Source organism: Pyrgilauda ruficollis, unplaced genomic scaffold (genome assembly GCF_017590135.1).
Source record: "Pyrgilauda ruficollis isolate IOZ18807 unplaced genomic scaffold, ASM1759013v1 scaffold20, whole genome shotgun sequence".
Lineage (NCBI taxonomy): Eukaryota > Metazoa > Chordata > Aves > Passeriformes > Passeridae > Pyrgilauda > Pyrgilauda ruficollis.
Window position 1 is genome coordinate 1,145,215 of NW_024519207.1, and position 22,452 is coordinate 1,167,666.

General features: G+C 38.8%; 1 protein-coding gene across 2 annotated transcripts; it reads right to left on the reverse strand.

Moving 5' to 3' along the window:
• Window positions 1–1,234: 1,234 nt before the first annotated feature.
• On the reverse strand, window positions 1,235–22,188 carry PROSER1 (proline and serine rich 1). 2 transcript variants are annotated; one of them, XM_041466984.1, is made up of 13 exons: window positions 22,074–22,188; window positions 19,076–19,141; window positions 18,290–18,358; window positions 17,738–17,832; window positions 15,452–15,545; window positions 14,878–14,988; window positions 14,060–14,143; window positions 13,074–13,152; window positions 10,545–10,640; window positions 10,380–10,424; window positions 6,332–8,090; window positions 5,556–5,703; window positions 1,235–1,556 (listed from the first exon to the last, which is right to left on the reverse strand). In XM_041466984.1, exons 1-13 carry the CDS (start codon window positions 22,116–22,118, stop codon window positions 1,551–1,553), a joined length of 2,697 nt encoding a protein of 898 aa, XP_041322918.1. In that variant the 5' UTR covers window positions 22,119–22,188; the 3' UTR covers window positions 1,235–1,550. The 2 variants fall into 2 exon arrangements, with proteins under 2 accessions (XP_041322918.1, XP_041322917.1); XM_041466983.1 differs by lacking the exon at window positions 1,235–1,556 and adding an exon at window positions 2,675–4,269.
• Window positions 22,189–22,452: the final 264 nt, after the last annotated feature.

The following is a 22,452-nucleotide window of genomic DNA, read 5'->3' on the forward strand; positions in this document are numbered from 1 at the left end:
AGGAACATCACAATATTAGTTTTTTTCATTTTATTGTAAGCTGCACTTTTTTTCCCTTTTGAAAATTTTGAAATGAGTCAGGGCAATCTTAACGCTTTCTCCTTGGGGCTATACTGGGGCATGTGGATAACTCATGTCCCAGATTACTACAGACCACTCAGAGATTAAAACACATGAGAGCTCTGGGGCAAAGCAGTTTACAAGCTGCAATTTCACTGGTGCTGAACAGCCTGGTGCACTCCTGTGACACAGGGCACAGCCACAAAGACTGAGCTCAAAGCTGCTTCAGCAGAACTTACTGACTTAGAAGCCACATCAGATGACTGTGCTTCAGGCTGCTCGCAGTTCAGCTATTTCTGCAGAGTTTTATATTTGTGATATAGCCAAAGGCTTCAACTGCTATTCCAAAAGCAGCACAAGGGCTCAGGTCAGGCATGATCAAGTGCTTACCTGTAGGCGCACCATTCTCCAACATTGCTCTGCACCAGTGGCTACATTTACAAATGGCACCAATCTTTTACCATGTCTCTACAATGTCTACTTTCTCCCACTTACCTCATCATCATCCAGTTGTAGAGACTTAATCCACAGCCATTTGTAAACAGTGTCAGTCCCAAAAATGCAAAAAAGAATTGTCAGGCAGTCCCCACATGAGATTTGCAAACAAAGTTGTAGGTTTAAATTTGCCTTTTTCTGATCTTCTTAGGCCTATACTTTCTTTCCCATGCACTGGGCTTTGGCCTCTCCCTATGGATTCTCAGCTTAGTCTTTTCCTGGCCCCAAGTTCTGGCTACTTGCTTCAGGCTCAGCATTCCCTTTCCCCAGGTCAAAATTAAGGAGACAGGACAGGACAGAGCAGATTAACAGTACTATCCCCTTGCTTGTAGGAGCATCCCCATATTGCTGCTCCTCCTCATGAAAATGGTATCAGCTTTCAACAGCTGAAGATCTGGAGATGACAGAAGGTCCCCCTTTGGCCACTAGAGTAAATATGAGAGAGAAATAAAGGTATTGCTCCTCCAGCAATACAGAAAGGAAGGCAATTTGCAAGAAAGTCAGAACATTCATACCATGGCAAGTTTCCTTTCAGGCCCAGGCAAACTCCCAACACTCATTTGCAGAGGAAAGGACAGAAAATTACTTTGCTTCTCTCCTATTCACTGCAGCTGCAATTAAAGCACTTGAAAGAAACATTGAAACTTGTTTGCAAACACAATCCCGGTATGTTCTTAAGTTGTTGCAAAAAAGGTTTTATTTCAAGGAACGCTTCACCACACTGTATCTATGCAGGCCGCCAGTACACACGAAACAGAGCAGTAACAGGCGACTTGAACAGTGAAAAAAATCAGTTAGTCCAGAATTAAAATCATACAGCAAGAGCCCTTTCCTGGCACAGGCTCAGTTTAAGGCTGTTTGCCTCAGGAGCAGACATTTCCTTGGCTGTCTAAAAATGGTGCTCAAGTAAGCATGAAAGAGCTCAGGACAAATCACTCCCTTCAGAAACTCCAAGGCTGGGTCACAGCAGTTTGCTGCAATGCAGAACACAGACTCTATTCCTGAAGAGGAAAAAAATTAATAAAAAACAATTTTACATCAGGAGAAATATTTCAAAAATTGAATTTTAATCCTAACCAGTGGAGAGTTCATTTACAAATCCAGCACAGTAAGATTCAGTAAGGTTCAGTAAGAACCAGAGAGCCCATTCCAGACATAAAAACTTTACAACTAAACATTTCTCAACCTATTCACTTGTCTAAGATGGATGGGAGCATCAAATGCTCTTCTCTGCTAAAGGGGCTGGACAACACCCAGTAACTACATTGCAGGAGAGGAGCATTTAACACAGTGGATTTCACTACTTCTCACCTGTTTTCATTTGGTGAAACACAGCTTGAGTCTCTTCGGCATCTCTGAGTTGTCCAGTGCTCAGACAGGAACCCCACACCCCATGACCATTCAACAGATATTTTTAGAAACAGAGGCACAAAGTGCTTACTTCCTGACAAAACAGTATTACTTGCTTTTGACTACAGGGTGACATGAATTAGTTCAAACTTTGATTGCCTGATAGGGAAACTAGAATTAAAATAGGATGTCGGACTCAGCACCTCAGTAAGGTTACAAAACACTTACTGACTTAGAACTGGTTTACATTCACATCCAGGGGAGAAAAACCAATTTGCTCTTAATAAGATACCTGTATCTTTATTTTCTCTAACTCATCTGCAAATCTACAAAGAACAAGTTATGGACAGAATGACAAGCAGAATAAAATGAAAGATGGTAGAGACCTCTTCCACAGATTTCTTAAGTCAAGATATCAATATCCGAGATACCAATTTTAGGAGCAGTTCAGAGTGGAGAATCATGAGACTTTAACAGGTTTCACAAAATAAAAAAATGTAAGAACACAATATTTTTTTTTTTAGATTTAACATAATACATAAGTTTGATTATTAAGATGTCGAAGAATTTAAGTTTTTCATCTAAAAATTAAATAGGATATTTCTAATGTCACGCCTTAGGAAGTAAATTTTATAATTTTGGACAGAATTCTGCATCAAAAAGAAACGGCATAAAGCAAGATCAAGATCAGTAGAAGTGTCTTAGTAAAAACAAGTTTATTCATTCATATTTTAGGTAAATATGCAAATAGTCAGCAAAGGCTTTTTGCCATGACTGTAAACTTTTTATTTAAAAAAATTATGTTAAAAACCAATACAGTAATTTCCATTAATGTTCTAAAAAAGTCTGTTCACATCTTGAAAGAAAATACATTAGCAACATCTCCCAGCATCATCAATCTTTAAAAAAGTAAAACTCTAGGTGCAGAACATTTCTACAGTGTAGTATCTCTACATTTTAATTTAGTCACATGATTGAATATCATTCATCTCTATCGTCTCTAGACCATGATCAAGAGCATACCTTAAATAGAAGATATTCAATAACGTGTTACACATTGCCCAGATACTAACATTATTAGAAGAGTGCACAACTCAATTTCACTAACAAAGCAAGACCTTTCTATATGCTGCATTGTAACAATTAATTTAGCTATATGCCTTTAAAATCATGTATGTTTTCCAAGGAAAAATACTAAAAAAATCCATGGTCCAAATTCTGCTCCCACTTATATTCACAGGATATGATAAGCACCATCAAGTTGTAGTTTATAGCTGAAAAGCATAAAGAGAAGCAGTTTGTTTGTGAGTATAAGGGAGAGAAGAACTTGCCCCATGTCTGTAAACATTCACATAAATCTGCAGTCAAAAGTGCCAGATAGGCAGCCTATCTGCAGTACAATTATTTCATTCAGAGGGGTGCTGGAGGCAAGGAGAATATTATGGAACATTATTTTAGAGGCAAGTTAAAATGTTTTTATGTATTTTGGAAAGACATATTCTCAGCTAGCTAAACCATACTCCAGTAAAACATAATCCACTTCTACCAAATACAGTACAGCATAATTTCCTAGCTTTCTTGTTCAGACAAAGGAGTACTCAATTCAGCAGCAAGCCCATGACAGTATTTTGAAGCATAAGAAAACCCCCCACATACCTCTGACCTACCCTCCCCTTAACATACTGCTGATGCTAACAGGAGATCTTCATACATAGGAAGAAATCACCTGAAAAACCATAAACTGACCTTGATTTGTACACACACAAGAAGTGTGCTTCTAGGCAAAAGGTCGTCTACAGCTTGAATTGTCTAGTTTCAGTCTAGATCTCAGTCTATATTAACCACATATACCATACAAAACATAACAGAAGGATAGGTGCTTATTCACACTATTGAGTATACTTGGTCTCCCTACTCAGCTTGACAGTCAATTGCCCTATTTACAGAAACATCTGTTTGAATGCTCCTGATCCTGTAAGACACCAAACATTGAACTCTCAAAATTTAAGGAGAGTCAAGGATGCTCAGCAATTCACAGGATCAGACCCTGAATCAAACTGAATGCAATTCACAAATTAAATTTGACATCTGACACAGCCTCCTGGAAACAATTTACCCTCATGTTTTCCCTTTCTTTCCCCAGCTCAGACCATGCTCCCACTATCGCAGAGACAGCCTTCAAAGTGAATAGGATCAGGCTCTGTCAAGCAAACACTGCAGTCTTTATGCATTTACTGGTATTTACTGCCATCCACTCTGGGGCAGACTTGTCTGCAATGAAAATGGTGTTCCTGGTGTTGATGGATAGTTAGCAAAACCTTCAGGCTGAGCTGTATAGTTCTCCAGAGCAGAAGCAGAATGCGCCTTTAAGGAAGATAAGAAGTTAAGAAACAGCACTGATAAAAACAAGGAAACAAAAATCTAAATTAAGCAAAATTTCAGCCACAATACCAGTCCTGCTCAAGCTAAAACAAATGGATTATATTCTGAAGTGTGCAAAGAATAGAGATGAGCAAGGTATCTATACAAAGATGTTAATCTGTAGTGCAACTATTGCTCTGAAATACCAGAGAATGAAAGAAGCAGTGGGATTAAGGGGGAAAACAAAGAAGTGTTAATAGCACCAGCTGATTTGGAAAGCACAGTTTAATCAGAAGCTGTAATATTTTAGTGACTCAACTTTCCTTCTCTTCATTGCTCAAGTAAATAAGTGTTAATTTTAGTGAGTGGATCTTATAAATAAAAATAATTACATTTCCTCAACGCAATCTGCATACATTTCTACAGAACAAATAGACTCCTGAGCTGCAAAAGCATGTCTAGGTGAAGTAACTTGCTTCTTCCAATCCCCTGATATTCAGAAGATATCTGACAATATGCTGCACTCTGAACAGTACTTAGACACATGCTTCACTTCAACAGCTGATGTGTCACAGAAGAGAGAAAACATTAAGTCAAGACACTCAGCTCTCTCTTTCAGTATTATGTAGAGAAGGTCAAATTTCTTACAAGAGTCTGTACAGAGCCTGTTTTTAACAAAAGACAAGCTGAACATATAAACACAAAGTCTGATGATAGTTTCAGTTAACTTATGTAGGTTGATGGGTGAAACAAGCTGTTTCATGGACAAGAGATGATGAAATTACACATTACCCAAAGCCACTTCAAGCTTATATTACAATTCTATCTGTGGGAACTATCAAGAGAAAGGCACAACCACAACAGACACAAACTCAAGACAATCTGATTACATGTGCAGAGGCACATAACTCACAACAAATGGTCCACAGAAATCTGTAAGTTATTCAAATGTCAGACTGGAACTGAGCACAAATTTTGCAATGGTTTGATCAGCCCATTAGATTTAACACAAACCCAGCAATTAATTTGCATTATCTTTTCTTTTACTTCTCTCCATTTTACAAAGAGTTTTAGATAATGTTTTAATCTCATTTATGAAGCATTGTACACTGGCCTTGACTAAGAAGTAAGCACAAGTTGTTTTTTATCATGATCCTTGTAATCAATTCTCACACAATTTAGGGGTTTTAATAATTTACTGATTTAAACTAACCCAAATGAGTTAGCAGGCAAGTACATGCTCAAGAGATCACTGGAAGTAGAACAGTACTAACAAATAGGCACATTACCTGTAGTAGTGCTGACTGTGCAGCTGCACTGTGCTGCAATTCCTGTAAGGAAGATTGTGCGGCACTTTGGGGAAAGCCAGGGATACCGGGGAGAGATAAAAGACCAGGAAAAACTGCATTTCCTGGAGTCTGTAGTCCAGAAGTCAAGCTGAAAGAATGTCAAAATGAGGCTATTATTACGAACATCTGCACCATGTTCTGTTTCCCTCTCCATAAGCTTATGTCTATATAAATTACAAAAGCTGTTCTTTTTCTAAATCTCAAAAGGCTAGAATTTCTAAATTGAATTCCAGTCTTTACCCACCTAAAAATTAATCATACATACACAAAGCAAGATTGTCTGGAACACACCTAAAGGGACTCAAAATGTTTTGTACCTCAACTGTGCTGATAGTTGGCACACAAAAAAAACTTTACAGACAAGAATTTATGCTGACGATGTCCTTAAAATATCTAAGATACTGGCTGCTATTACCTGTGTGTGTCAATGGATGCCCACGTAGAATCCATTATTGTAAAACCTCATCTGGGAAATAAAAGCACTGAGCACCTCACTGGATTAGACTGTCATACCAGGGACTATGAGGCCAACCTATTTAGTCACTACCCTATCAGCTTCTAAAAACAAGTTGAATTCTAGTAGTGGGCTAACTTTAAAAATTATATGCAATTAGTAACTATGAGTGAAAATATTGTCTACACACCTAAAATAAAATCAGTGTTCTGTTGATAAGAAAAATAAATAGTTCTGACCTCCTCCAAAAACAGTAACATACCCAGCCTGTGCCACAAGTGCAGAGTTGAAGTTTGAGCTAAAGGCCGAGGCAAACCCTGGCAGGACCGGAGCTGGAGATGGGGCTGTGGCAGCTGCTGGCAACGGTGCAACTGCTGCTACTGCAGAGGATGCCTGGAGGCCAGGGAAAGAAGGGAGAGCAGGAGTGACAGAGGGTGTGTTAGAGACAGGAAAACCAGGGAAGGATGGGTTTGATGATCCCAGAGGTCCCTGGGCAACAGAAAAAAGGGAAGGGACAGCACTGGACAAGTTAAGCGAGAAGGGTGGAGCGGAGACTGTTGCAGAGGCGGCGAGTCCTGAGAGCACGGCGGCAGTGGAACTCACATGGGGGGCGGACACAGGTGAAGCGCTTGTAGCCGGAGTGGCCAACAGAGACCCTGGGAGAGTGACGGGCGGGGTCAGTGCTGGGTTACCAGTAAAAGCAAAGTTACTGGTTAGAGACGTGAAAGGAGGAAGTCCATTGAACACGGGAGCAATGGGAGCAGAGGAGCCATGTGGGGCGAGGGAAATGGAAGCCAAAGAAGAGTTGTTCAGAGGAGCACTCAAAGAGGAGAGCCCTGACAGCGCTGGATTCAGGGAACTGGGTAAGCTGACGGGCACGGAAGCTGCTGAGGTGTATGCACGCCCGAGCCCTGGCAGTCCTAGAGCACCATGAGAAGGGCTGGCTGAATGAGAAGGACCTTTGAAGGCCGACAGGGTAGGACTCATGGGTTCTGTTTTGACCAGAACTGGGATACTTGTGGCAGCTGGGGCTGATGAGAGCTGCTGGTCGGGATTAGTAGGACTTGTGCCATGCAAGAGGGAGGCTGATGAGCCACAGTTGACTGGCATAATCGATGGTGAAGTGGTTAAAGGTGACTGTGCAGGCAATGTGGGAGGAGTGGAACTAGAATTGGCTACAGATGGGGATGGAAGACCTGGAAAAATAGCAAGCCCAGGTGTGGAGGAACGCTGTGTGTTGGGGGTGGCTGATGGAGTGTAACATTTGTTGACAGAGGAAGTGGGAGGGTCAGAGCTTTGATTAGCAAGAGCAGATAAAGAAGCAAGCTCACTTGTCACAGCAGAAGGTAAAGCAGATGAATTGATTAATGAAGTGTCATTTGATGTCAGAAATCCCTTTAAGACAGACAAAATCGGGTTAGGCAAGCTAAGCGAGCCAGGAATGGTAGTGGCAGGAGAATTAGCAATTGTAGATGGAACAGGACTAGAAATCCCTTGGGCATTGGGCGGCAAGGACAAAGGGAGGCCAGCAAAGACTGATGACAATGGAGCAGGATTATTAGCAGAAGCAACTGAAGAGGTTGCAGAGAAAGGGAGGCCAGCAAATGGTGTAGCAGCAGATGCGAAAGCTTCAGTGGGTGCAGGTGTGGCACATGGAGTGGAAGAACCTTGCGGAGCTGGCATAGCAGCAGGGATAGAAGCGAGCCCAGAAAAAACTGAGGGGATAGGAGTAGAGGTTGCACTGTGTACAGATGTGACAGGAACACCAGGCAATGAAAGGGATTTGATGACAGTAGGGGTTGGGGTGGATGGCTGAGATGTATGGATGGAAGAGGAGACCTGTCCTGGGAAAACAGGAAGGACAGGGGTAGACATGCTCATCCCAGAGATGAGTGGAGTTGCAGGTGCTAATGGATGGCTTATTGCCTTGACAGGTGATGGGGTAGGGACTGGAGTAGCAGCAGGTGTTGAAGGATTAGAACCATGAGGAGTAAAGAGCTGATTCGTTTGTGCAGAAAAAGCTGCAAAGAAACAAAACCAGTAAGAATACTTGAAACTGTCAGAAATGTTTGAAATAAACACAAAAACATTTTATACAGCATTTCAAAATATGATACACAGGCAATAGCTAACACACAATGTCTACATATAAACAATGAACAGCGAGGCCTATGAAAACAAACCAAAAAGGTACACACAAACACATCACACAAATCATACACCATGTGGGCTAACACTCCTTTTTAAAACACTCTGTGACATCTGCTACCTCGTCATGATCTCATGCAAAACAGTTAGAAACTCAAATACACTCTGTAAGAACATCTAAGTGATACAGGTAAACACCCTCCCTCAGGTCCCTAACATTTGGCAGTACCCAAATCAGATCTAATATTCCATCAGCATCAGATCACCTGGGCTCCTCTGCATCCACTCTCACTGAAGGTCAGAATTTCCTTCAGAACCAGTTAATTCAATGTATCATGATTTCAGAGAAGTTTAGCCAACAACTGAAGAAAGCTGATTTCAGGTGCTTGTAGTTTTCTTTCCTTCAAAATCAGGTCATTCTCTTCACTGTGCTTCCTTCAGATTTTGATTCTAAGAAGGCACACTTTGAAATTTATATATCACACTACAGTATTAAACTAACATTGGCACTTGACTTTATCAAAAAGTACTTGTAGAAGTCTTTAGTTAGGTGAGAAGTCTTTAGTTAGGTGTCTGTAATAAAGGCAAGCACCTGCCACTAAAAGTACCAGCTTGTGTCAATCCTACAAAGTAAGTTAGAGACATCAGTGAAGCTGCAGGACCACAGGCAGGCACACTTTGAATGGGGAGGTGGAGGTTAATGGAAAGGAGCTGCATTTATGAACGCTGGCATGTCAAGAGTCTCGATATGCCTGCCTCTAGTTTCCTGTGGAACATGAATATGTTAATAAATCATTCCTCTGAAACAACCCTTGTGCTTTATTTAACTTTTGGAGTAATCTGTTCAAATGTAAGCAAGACACTCATCCAACCAGTCAAACTCACTACCCATAACTCTCTAGCAGCCTACAGGTCTCTCTTGCCTGATTTCTACACATAATTCTACACACAAATCCAGAAAATTATTCCTTAAAATCCTGGACCTAAGTTGATATGACAAACTCCTATTTTGTGTATGTTGAAACTCTAAAACAAGTAAATCTGCCAAAAAACTATTTCCTTTGACATACTCTTTTCTAAAAAACCCCAGACTGCCCAGCTCTGGATTGTGTTGTTTTCTCATTCTATTTCCAAGCTGAAGACTCTCCTAAAGATAACAGTTACTTAATCCTGACAGCTGAGATAATCATGAATGAAATACAGCTGTACTAGAATCCAGAGCTGAACTTTTCTTCCTAAGAGAATATTTCATTCTTACATTGTATTTATTTAGCTGTATGAACTAACTTTGTAAAAATACATGCACACTTAGAGAGGGGTATACAAGAATGAAGTGATTCTTCAAAACATTTCTGTAGAACCATCCCTGGACATAGAGAAGGAAAGACAAAACATAACTTTTTTTTTTTTTTTTGTTCCTAGTAATACTTACAGTAGCTAAACTTATCACAGTCATTTTATCTATATGCAGTATTTGTTAATATGCCTGACTCAATGGTCAGTAAATTCTCAGTTTGTCAAATCTAATAACATGGAACTACTTATAAAAAGGCTTTGATAACAAATGGAATTTATTATTATGCTTTGTACTAAGTGTACAAAGCACCACAAAAATAAAAAACAATTAAAAAATGCACAATTGTCTTGGTAAAAAGAACAGGATCTTACAGGGTAAGATGAAAGTGCAGGTAGACATAGTTGGATCTAACACTCTGGGATAAGACATTCAAAAATCTCTAAATCTCTCTTGTATTCCTACCTTCTTATTGCAACTGATCTATGTAATTAAAATGCCAATGAGTTTTCCAACAGATGTCCAGAATTTTAAAAATGGAAAAGATTTACTGAAATATTTAAGTGCATGAACATTGCAAATGGTATTTTGACTTATTTTTAGTATGATTTCCTCACATACTTATATAAAGATGAATATAAAAACTTTGATAAGCTAATACAAAAGAATGAATTTTAATGTTTCAATGCTTCTAAGTACAAATGTCTGATGATTTTTTTTCTCCACTCTCAAGAGATTCTATTCCACATACTTAGTGGCTGCATATTTAGAAGTTTATGAAAATCCCACTAAACAAGTTGTTAACATTTTCTGAACAAATAACAAAGATACAATATACACAAAAATCCCCTGTGGATTTGCAGTTTACCTTGATTTTGGGAAGATTTTGCCTGGCTGGAAAGGTCCTCATTTTCTAAACAGAGAACAGCAGCTTGTTATTGAAAGGCAAATGAAACTCCAGCAGTGAATGACCCACTCCCAGAATGAACCAGGAAATACATCATGAATATTTTTAAAGATATGCATGCTTTACCTGATACCACTTGATTAGCAGTGTATGGTGGAGGAGCTGGTAAGCCTGGAGCTATGACATTGGCCATTGGAACTAAGCCAGCATTGTTGTAAGCACCTAAAATAACAAAGGCAATACACATCCCTGTTGTCAGAAGAATCTGTATCTAGATGAACCAGTAAGCATCTTCACCTTTAAAAAAATATTTTCAACACTGTAAGACATTCCTTCATCAAAAAGCTAGACCAGTTAATTATCCAGGTTGGATGTTGGCTTTTGCCAACGTCTGCCTGGAGGCCATGCATTGTGATCCAAACTTTACTAAGGGCAGTTCTCTTAAGAGAGCCTGAAAAAGTCAGGTTTCAATTTCTTTCAGTTCCATTTTGCCTGAAAAAGCTCAAGAGGAGTGATACAGTGTGTCTGCAGCATCACTGGTGCCGTTCCTATTCCTAATTTAAAGGCTGTTGCAACTCCTTCTTCAGCATTAAAGCTGGACAAACAAAGGAGCCAAACACAGATCAGTAACCATCACCCTTTAACACTAGCCAGGAAATTCAGAGAAAAAACAATCCTTCTCAAATACTTTATCTAGTATTCTTCAATATTTTTTTTAATGTTAAGAAATTCAAGCAGGTTAGCAAAGTATTTTAATATAAAATTCTGACAGCAATTAACATATTAAATATATCTTTTTTCCTCTGTTATTTTTTTGGAGAAACCCCTTTAACACCCTTTAACACTAGCCAGGAAATTCAGAGAAAAAACAATCCTTCTCAAATACTTTATCTAGTATTCTTCAATATTTTTTTTAATGTTAAGAAATTCAAGCAGGTTAGCAAAGTATTTTAATATAAAATTCTGACAGCAATTAACATATTAAATATATCTTTTTTCCTCTGTTATTTTTTTGGAGAAACTGAAACTGTTGTATTGCTATGGTATACAGTTCTGATTAAACACATCTGAATTTAAATTGCAGGAACACAAGCACATTTTACAGTGGCCCTGAATTAATAGTTTAAGAGCATAAGAACTCGGGCTTCATGGGAAAAGGTAGCACTTGAACAATAATGAAAGTGCACCAATTTGTCATATTTAAGTCCTTTCTGATTTCACACTTTCATAGTAATTCCACCTGATGCTAAGATTTCTTGCACGAAAACTCTTGCCTGAAAATCAGAAAAGCAACTAACAATCACTGCAGCACTCAGCAAGGAAATGTTCAAGAGGCAGAAAACACTTCAGCACCACTGACTGAAAACAATCACATTCAATAGTTTCAGGTCAGCATCTGCAATCTCATTAAACACACACAGACACATATATGTAATTTCACCAGCTATGAGTTCTGTTGTCACAAGAGCTTTCTTAAAACACATGTTGCAGCCTAGTAAGGCCCTGAAATCTCTAAAGCGCTTTCATATCCTAAAACTGTACTAATATTTCTATTCTGCCACAGGCCAAATTTTATGCTTTAAGGTACTTTGGATAGGATTCATTCAATATAAATTTGAGTTAGTCTGCAAGTTTCCTGTACAGTTTCTCCAGAACAAGTAATTTCCCGGGCATAAATAATCAATCAGTCTTATTTTAGCCACTAGTAGTGCCCATTTTTCTAAAATGCCTATAAAAAGACTTGCAGACATCGAGTTGATTAGATGATTCAGCCTTCTGCATGCTTGCTAGGAGTTCTGCTTCACTTTCTTATCAACTCCCTGAAAAACTCCCTGAAATCCCAAACATGAATGAAAATCAAGTGCCCTAACCAGAGCACTCCTTGTGTTGCAGTACAGAATTTCAAGATTAGAAAAGGCTTTCAGCTGCCAGCCAGACCTGAATCTGTCTACTTTAAGCATTCTAAGCTTTCTTTCATAGAAAGGGCAATTGCCTTACCCCCTCCCAAACATCTCTTGACTCTAACAATTGATGCAGCAGAGCAAAGAGAGGAGCTTATGAATAAAGGCTCAATCTTACTTAAGGCACTAGGCTAGAAATAGAGCAATGGCAGGGAAAAGCAATCACTATTTCCCTTCTAAGACTGAAATCTGCTTTTCTTTTAGGAAACTGTGTACTCTCCATTATGATGGACAGACGGTAAAGCTGAAGGTAGGTGAGAAACAGATTACAGCCCTTCAGCAAGTTCTTACAAAGTTCCACCTAATTCAGGGCCGTGGCTGACCATATCCCAAGTTGGGTTCTACAGCAACAAGTCAGACTTGTCAAGCCAAAGCCCAAGCCTTGGCCAAATGTTACAACAAAGCCAAAGCCCTTGTCTTGTTTAACATGCACAATACCTCCCATAAATTAAATATTTTGTAATCAGAACAGGATTGTGATTTTTTCTTATGGATGTTGGAAAAAGAAGTCAATATATTCCTGTTTATCAATTCTGCTGTCATGAAGAAAAAGGTAGAAACCAGCACCCAGAACATGCTCAGGGAGCAGAAGCCAATTTCAGATACAACCATGGTCAGAGAAACCAACACTTGACACGTTGCTTAAAAAGCAAAAGCCTGAATAGCATCAAGTTTGAACACATAGAAATCTTACTTGGTGCAATAGTTGCATGTGGCCGACATGGTGGGATGGGGTATGGAACTGGTTTGTGTGGATTGTACGTTGATGGAGCCTACATAAACAAAAAACAAATGGAAAAAACAAAAGTGAAAGCATTAGGTAATGTTTCTCAGACAAAAAGCTAACATTCAGATACTACTACAGACAGGCATTCTTTTCCACAAATATAGATGCTATGAATTTTTTTCATAACATCCATAGTGACTACAAGTATTTCACTCTTTCTGAAAAGAGTGAAACAAACATCACTAGTATACCTTTAGATTTTAATAGAAAACTGAGCACAAGTGGGAAAGGGAGCTCCTTTCTGCCTTGCAGTTCTCATACTCTGCAGTTTTGGACTGACTTCTCATTTTAGAGGTTTAGCACATTTAAAACTAGCATGTATTTCTGAAGGTATCTACTTTTTAAAAATAATACAGCTTTGTGGGAAACATCTCATAACAGAAGTGATAATAAAACATTTGGGCAATACTTCCAAGTAGTAACAGGTTAATTGAAAGTTTGTCTCACAAGCTTAAAAATTTTGAAATACAGATCAGCTGTGTTGTTAAGAAACAAGAACTTCTTTCTAAGGCACTGCTGTAATTCAAGTTTCAAAGATGGAGGCATTTTCTGTGTTTATGTGAAAAATCCTCAGAGAGTAGTTCATGATGGATTACCCAAAATGCTTTTAGTTTTCTCTTCTGCTACTGTAATTTAAATTCTGTCTTCAAACGCACATACATTGTATCCAGCAGAGAATCTTACCCCTCTACAGATAAAAATTAGAGCTCATTTTCAAGTTAAATAAAAACATACTAGGTCATATTCATTACAGAAGTTTAGCTTCAATTAAATTGCTGCTCTACAGTCTTCTTGCAACATAACAGCACTGTATAAAAAAGCCTTGTTGAATTGGCTGGTAGCTGTTTTGGGGGTTTTTAAAGTGTCATTTATTTATTAATTTTTAGACATACTGGTTTGGATGGTCCAAGTATACGGGCTGCTATTCCTTTTCCTTCATTAGTACATTCTTCTGTATCCTTTTTGATTGGGGTTCCCTGAAACAGAAAAAAATTGAACCAAGCATTAATTTAGAAGCAAACCTTGCTGTACAATTTTGCCATATTTTATTTTTTTTTCTGAACTGCATTTGAGTTTTTGAGCATTCTGAAAGTAACCATGTTTGTCAGGGAAAAAAACCAACTCAACTAAGTGTTTCAGGTTTGTAAAGTAATGAGTAAGAGCATTCCAATAGCTTGGCTTGTAACACAGAGGTTTTGTAAAGAGAGACATTTTAAACAGTGCATGTTGATGATGGAGTTCTGCATTTTGATTTGTGGACACGATAACATTAATTTCAGTTAATTTTGCTGTCCCTTAAGTGTTCACAGGAAATGCTTGACATGCTTAAGAGTCACACTGAGATTAGCAGTAGTACTGTAGTGACCATACTAGCTCACCCTATCAACCTACAAGCAAGCCTCTCAACACCTCTCCCGATTCTGCCAAATACTGCTGGAGTTTATAATGTTTTCCTGATGTGAACAATGTCTTATTTATGACATTGTTCAGGTAATCTTTACCTGAAGCAGCATAGGAAGAATGGGCAAATAAGAATAATGCAAGTTCCTTATAAATGTGGAATGGGGTCAAATAAACAAACCCAACAAACGCACTTTGGTTTTGATTCCACTCCTCCTTCCATGTAAATGAATTCTGGGTTTGGTGATACTATAATAAATCTTAAATCAAAGTTCATTTGTGAAAAGCAAAAGCATAGGATCATGCTTACTGGAAAAATTCCATTTATGCGGCTTGGTTTGCCCTTGGGATAAGGATTGCCAGGAATCATGCCACAGGATGATATCATAGCATGAGGAGCCTTACAACCTGTTTTTGAAGCCTGCAAAATAATCAAGAAAGAACATTATATGCTATCAAATTCAATGCTCTAAAGAAACTAGTTACTATTTCACGACACTTAGACTGCATGAATCAACCTACACGGAACAACTGAAGTCTGTGTCTCAAGCCTTATTCCAAATAATCCAAAGAGTGTAAACTTCTGCCAAAGTCCCTCTCTGCTTACATTGAACTTGGGCTTAAGCACTTGGTGTTCTCTAAAACAAAATACAAACTGTTTCCTCCAGCATTGGTTGCAATTCTGTATCCCTTTTTCCATATGTTCCTAATGCCTGACAAAAACTTCTACTTTTGTTGCACATGCTCTTACCTTTTTGCAGTTGCTTGTTTCAGCTTGTCTTACACCAGCAGCTCCCAGAAATCCTCATGCTAAGCCCTGACCCCACAATGACCACAAGGATACAATCCTAACAGAACCAAGGATATTAGTTTATCTTGATTACCTGTTCAAGAATTCTTCTGCATCTTTTCTTCTCTGACATATTAATTCTGAACAGATCTTCAATCAGGCGATAATTCTGAGCATCAACAATGTTGCTGTAAAGACATTGACAAACAATTAATGCCATTCCACTTGCATAAGCTGAAACAATGCACCATTGAAAAGTGACCCACACTTAGCCACTACCCAAAAGCACATTAAAAAAAAATAATTAGTTCACATCATAATATTACTACTATTAAAGTAAAAATCCTAGGCTTAAATATGGACTCCACACCTGTAAGTAAAACATGGTATTAGAACTAAATATCAATACAGAATAAAGGATGATGATGGCTAAACTTTATTTCAAGAGTAAGTATGTAGAATAAATGAATTTTGCATCACAACAGTGATGCCTTGAGACTCAAGGCATCAACAGTTCACTAGAAAGCTTTATTACTACTAACACACAATTCCTAGCACAGCAGAAAACCAGTAGCTACTCAATTTGCCACTGTTTCTTGCCAGTCTGGTGGAAAAACAAGTTTTCATCTAATTTAATCTAGGATGAAAAAGATAATTCCTGGTAAATCTCTCTAAGTTCTGCAGAGCTAGTGAAAGCCTTCATATAGCTCCAAAACGTACTCCTCCTCTCTCTTCTTCCTCAAACAACACTAGACACACCAGAGAAGAAAATATGTGACTACAAGGAGAGACCAATGCCTGCTTCTATCCAACTTATTCAAAATTCTGACCATTTTTTTACCAGCACTTCTCTATCAAATATTACCCGTGCCATGCAAACTACTCGAAATACAATACAGTACCAAAAAGGAGGACTCCTCAAAGAAGGATATTAAACAGAAATTAAATCAGCAAAACATTGAATGAAGACACAAAAAACACCTAAAAGAACAGTATGAATGAGCTTTCAGCTTTGTTCACTATTCCTGATTAATGAAGTAAGCAGTGCATAGATTTGGGTTAGGATTTGTAATCATGACTCCCTTACTTTGCTCTAGTACTAGAAATTCTACAGCTAAGGAAGTTATTGTGCTTTCCCCCCACATCAGCTGAAGTGTAGCAATTGAACAGTCCAAGGGCTCCAGTCTCATTACAAGGTAACAGGTTAGTCTTGTGTGTCACTAACTTTCCTTTGGCTATCCTGTTTTGGTTTGGTCTGAAATAGACTAGGAGCATTGACATGGCTCCCTTAAGCTCAACTCCTAAAGCAAAACCATGTCTGTATCCCCAGTCTTAACTGTTTTATGGATATTTGTACCACGAAATTATAAGCCAAAGTTCAAGCAGGCAGTAGTACAACATTCACAGGGAAGATAGATATTCTTAAAGCAAAAAAAAACCCAAACAACCAAAAAAAAGAATACTTTATAAAATGAAAATCCCCTGAACCAAGCAGAAGAGTTCCATTTTAAATATGTGCAATAGATCCTTTGAAGCAGCTCTGTTCACTAGGAAAACCCTAACTTTCTCTGTAAATAAAAATTTAGAATATCTATTTTCTTTATAGACAATAGATTTGTCAGTTTATGAGATCTATTTACTTAACTCATTTCTACATATGTAATATTTAGAGGACTTTTTTGAAAAGGGTCAATTCCCAGAATTTCCTGGTCTCAGGTCTTTCAGATTTCAGTGAGCAGAGAACTAAGGTTAAGGCCCTCTTTGTTCTCTACAACATTTGAAGATCACAGTAAAAACACCACCAAAAGCGCCAGTCTTCCAGCAGGCAGAAGCTCACATAGCAGCAAGAAATATGGAATTTTCCACAATCTACAATCATTGGTTTGAAGGACCTTAAATATCATTTAGCTCCAAAGCCCCTTCAGGTGAGCAGAGGGACCTTTTATTCAGGCTGCTCAGAGCCCTATCCAGCCTGGCCTTCAACATTTTCAGGGCTGGAATCTTCTCCAGACAATCTGTGCCAGTGCCTCACCATCCTCACAGCAAAGAATTTTTTCCTAATATCCACTTTAAATCTACTCTTTTTCATTGTGAAGCCATTCCCCTTGTCCTGTCATTACACTCTAGCCCTCTTGAGGGTCCCTTCAGGTACCAGAAGGCTGCAATTATGTCACCCTAACTCATTCCAGGCCAAACAAACCCAATGCGTACTTCTACAACATCTGCTTCTAATTATTCTTTTAAACAGCTCCATCAGTAATGGATTTCTGCTTTACCTTAACCAGGCACAGTGCTTCCTTCTAAGAGATCTAAAGTTTTATATCCTCAAATATGAGCTAAACCAATACAAGTTAAGGAATACAGCAGAAGAGATACTTACGAAGCTAAGATTTCAAGGGCAATAAGTTTATCTTTACTGAAGGTGAAGCAGTTGAGAATATTAACCATTTTCGATGCTGGAACTGCCACTATTTTCTAATAAGAAAGAAAGAAATAAGTGTGTATAAAATAAAACAGCACAACTATTTTATACTCAGAATACAATTCAGTAACAGCTTCATATGGTATATGTCAGTGAACTTTTAACAGCCTCTCCCTCCCATTGGGAAGGAGACTCTATACAATAAATTATGAACAAGCACCTCCAAAAAGCAGTCACCAAAAGCAAAGAAATCAGGAGAGTTAACAAGAGTTAGAAAAGGTTACATCTCCTTCTGTGATACACAGCAAAGTAAAAGTCACTTTAGTCAGAAAAGATACCCCAATTAGAAGTATGGAATTTCATAGCTTGGTACCACTGAAGGCGATGAAGAAGAAACTTTGAAGATTTTGAAGGGTATACTGACTCATCAGTTGAAAAGTAGGTATCATAAAATTAAAATGACATTAAGAGAGCAAATTTATTCCACAAGATCGTGTCACAAGAACTTACATGTTGTAAAGCCTTTATTGCCTTAAGCTGTGGTTCTGCCCAGGAGAAGTATCTCAGTAATTCAACAACCTGCAACAGTAAGGCCTTCCATTAATGTTTCAGATATATTAAAAATGTATGCTAACAACATCAATATGACCTTTCCACTTTTGTAGCACATTAGTATACTGCTAAAAAACATCTGTCTGTGACAGCTGATTGTCAGTGCCTACCAGCATCTAACCCTCTATTTCTTTCTAAGTAAGCACCTAAAATTTCTATTTTATGAGATTAAGATTTTCCATGAAAATACTTAAAACACTTACTTTCTGATATATATTTGCATATATGAATAACAATACTGCTGTATTAGAATAAATAAAATAAAAAAAATCAACTCTCTCTGAAAAAGCTTATCAACTATCAGGATCCCAAACAGCATATTCCCAAGCATAGACCAAAAAAAGCCAGCAGGAAAAGAAAGAGGAAAAAGAAAAATCTACATATTATCATGTTATACATTATCTCTATATAGACAATACACACAAAACAATGCTAAATTCTATTATGATAAATTTATACAACTTTCCAGACCCAAAAAGAAGGAAAATGTAGTGATTTTGATGACAAAGCAACTTAGTACTCTTTTTAATAGTGTCATGCTGATATAATAACAAGGAATTAAATCTCCTCAGTAAATATGAAAAGCTAATATGATCAGCCTCAGTATGACTGAAGACAAACACTGTATTCCTGAATACACAAAAACAACAGCTCCCATTAAACCCATAACAGTATTGACTTTACCTGTTCACTGGAAAAGTATCCATGAACATATTCAATAGCTTTTAATTTGTACTCAGTCAATACAGCCTAAAAGATACAGAAAAAAAAGGATGCATAATTAGTGACTCAAAAATCATAATTATAGCACAACCATCTGCTAATCTATTAATCTAAAATCTGCCCCTACAAAGTGACATTTGCATCAATTACATTGCAGCATTTTGAAGTAACAGTGTACTTCTTAGGTAACCGAGAACAGTGAAAAGCAGGAAGATGTGATTTAATTATTCTGTTAAAAAATACTCATTGTTTTATTTACTTGATTTTGCTTTTTCATTGTTGCTTATAACTGCGCTGAGAGAACGCCATCACTCTTCTATTTGCTCCAATGATTTACATCAACTTAAAGTTAAGATAATGCAGTTGATAATTCAGGCAATCGCTTTGTATGGGCCCTGTAAACTAACTGACAATGTATTTTACTTCAATGAATTTATGAAGAAATTGGGTAATGAGCCTATACAGATAGATTAAATATACAACAAAGCTTGGTCCAGAGATGGATACTGTCTTATCACTATCCTTATGGGTTCCAAGCTTTAACATGCAGTCATACCAAACAAAGAAAGCACAGTACTTTAATGCAGCACTGGCCTTTTGACTCTGTGGCAAGACAGTTGTGTTGATAACCACATGAGCTGTCTAATAGCCAGGACTTCCTCCCTCCCCCGTACCCAGCCTTCTGTGACAGGTTCAAGGTGTAACGAAGACAGCTAACAGGTGAATTCCTGCCCCAAGACAGTGAAAACACCTTTCTTCCATAGTTTCCAAGTCCCCCCTCTAATGCTAGGTCTCATGTATTCTCAAACCACCTTTAGCTTTACCCACACACCCACTTCTATTTTCCTCCCAACAACCCCCTTCCTTTCTGTACCTCATTAAGAGACAAACTACCAGACACACTGAAGTCACAGGGGAGAAAAAAATTCTGCCTTTATGCTCATTTTTTCTTCTATTCCTTCCTCCTCTTCATGTGTTTTGGAAAAAAGCATGTCCTTTTTTTTTCTAAAATAAATGTTACTTTCCCTTCTTAAATCAACAACTTAATGACTTTATAACAAGAGTACAAACAGAAAGCACTGCTATGCATATTTATGGAAGGAACAAACAAACAAAATCCCCAAAGTTTATTTTGCTAGTACTTGTAAACACATAGAGGGAAAAACAGAAGTAAGCTACACATGAACACATTTAAATAACTGTTCCTGCTAACTGCAGGACTGAAAATGGAACATGCCAACACAACAAACTTGTAAATCACATAAAAAAGAAGGTTCTACCACAGAACTAGAAATGAAGCTTAAACAAAAACATAGCAGCAAAGACACAAAACCAGCATTTGGACAATGAATGTTACACCACAACAGCACAACTATTATGAACACAGCACTGGTCCTTAGATCAACAGGGAGTTGGAATACAGGAACAGAAGCAGATAGCATAGAGGAAACATAACTGCCTAAAATCACATGCCTAAACCCTTTTGTCTGAAGTCTTTAGTAATCACAGAGTGTATTCTGAAGGACTGCACTGCAGTAATATAATTGAAACGTTACTCCCTCCCACCATCAATCATCAGAGAAAGCATTCATGTGCTAGTTGTCCCTTGATTTTTTTTTTTTTTGTGGTCCCCAGATTTTCCACACAACTTCATAAGATGGAAGTCCACACCCTGAAATATCTTAGACTGTCATGTTTTTAGCTATTTTATGAAAGAGACCTTATGACCATGACCTTATGCAAAAATGCAGTTGTGATAAGAAAGACACTCCTGGGGCTTCTGATGAACAGTTTTATACCTCAATATGGTTTTATACCTCAACATGTTGCAAAATAATAATACTGCAATTGCAGCCATCACTGTCTCATGCCGAAGAGAAACTGAACTGAAACTCAACTCCAGTACCCAAGTCCAACTAAAGGAAATTTACCTCTCCTAGACAAACCAACACAACAAAAAATTCTACTTAACACAAAAATGCTACGGACTGCTGTTGCACCACGAGGAAATCCCATCTGAAACAAGCCCTTCCTTGTCACAGCAAGACACCTTCGGCAGGTAAACTGTTCCACTGTGACACTTAAATAACCTCTGCTTAACTGCAACAAAATACATCATCACAGGTTTCTGCTTCCCAGGCAAAACACGAAACATTAATCTTAAAAGGTTCTGATTTTTTCTCTCCTTCTAGCATTCAGGGAAGTGTGCCAACAACTAACCTCAAGCTTTCCTCTTAAAATCAGGCCCCCGTGCAGACACGGAGCCCTGCCAGACATAAGGAAGTCCAGGTTTGTACCTCTTCTCCCCACAACCTGCAGTATTTTGTTTGGAGAGTTTTTAAACAGGAGACAAAGAAGCACAGCTCAGAGCATGCATCAAAACGCAGGATTGACATTCCAGAGGAAAAAGGTGTGCACATAGCCACTCCTGAGCTGTGGGAGATGTGATTTCCAAAAAGGGCTACAGAATGGAGCTCAGAAATCAGTTCTCACGTCCTATTTGTGCATCGTACCTCCTAAACCAGCGTATAAAAGGTGGGTACTTCACACTGCCTCCGGACAGGCCAAACAACCGCAGCCCGTCCCCCAGATAAGACATGCTTGGATAGTTTGGTTTTCTCCCTCATCTTCCCTGAAAGTGAAAATGCTGCAGTAACTTTATCCAAGTGCTTGTTTCCAATGAGGGCTCAAGATCATCCAGACCCAACCACCCCTGCTATGAGCAAGGACACCTCCCACTAGACCAGGTTGCCCAAGGCCTTATCTAACGTGGCCTTGGACACCGCCAGGACTGGGGCATCCCTGGGCAACCTGTTCCACTGCCTCACCACCTCCACAGTAAATAATTTCACGTTAATGTCTAAGCTAAATGTCCCCCTCCTTTCGATTTGCAGCCATTGCTCCTTGTCCTACAGTAAACCACCAAATGATTAAAGCAACACACAAAACGAGAATTTACCTTCCTAATTTCATCCAGCACGGTTTCAAATGATTTCTTATCCATCTTGATTATTGCCGACACTCAAACGCGGAGGAAATAATACTAGTGATTTTAAAAAAATCCTAAATGTCTTTGAGCATACAGGAAAAAAAGGATTTAAAAAATTAAATAAATAAAGAATGCCGGGCACGGAAGGTGGCCGGGGCTGTCCTCGGCCCCGGGGATGGAGCGCTGCCGCCTCTGCAGTGGCGGACACGGAGACAAAGGCGCCCTCCGGGAGCCGCCGGGTGCGCCCGCTCCCCGCGCGTCCCGCGGGCGCTCCGGCGGGCGCAGGGGTCGCGGCGGCGGCGGGAAGGGAAGGGAAGGGAGGGGAAGGGAAGGGATCACCGGCAGCGGC

Bases quoted from the DNA above. Each gene is read 5' to 3' on its own strand.
- PROSER1 (XM_041466983.1), bottom strand. From the start codon at position 22,118: ATGGATAAGAAATCATTTGAAACCGTGCTGGATGAAATTAGGAAG. The intron at 15,546-17,737 runs GTAAGTATCTCT...ATGTCTTTACAG, and splicing joins GCCCTTGAAATCTTAGCTTC to CAACATTGTTGATGCTCAGA. The intron at 5,704-6,331 runs GTATGTTACTGT...ACATTCTTTCAG, and splicing joins GCACTTGTGGCACAGGCTGG to CTTGACTTCTGGACTACAGA.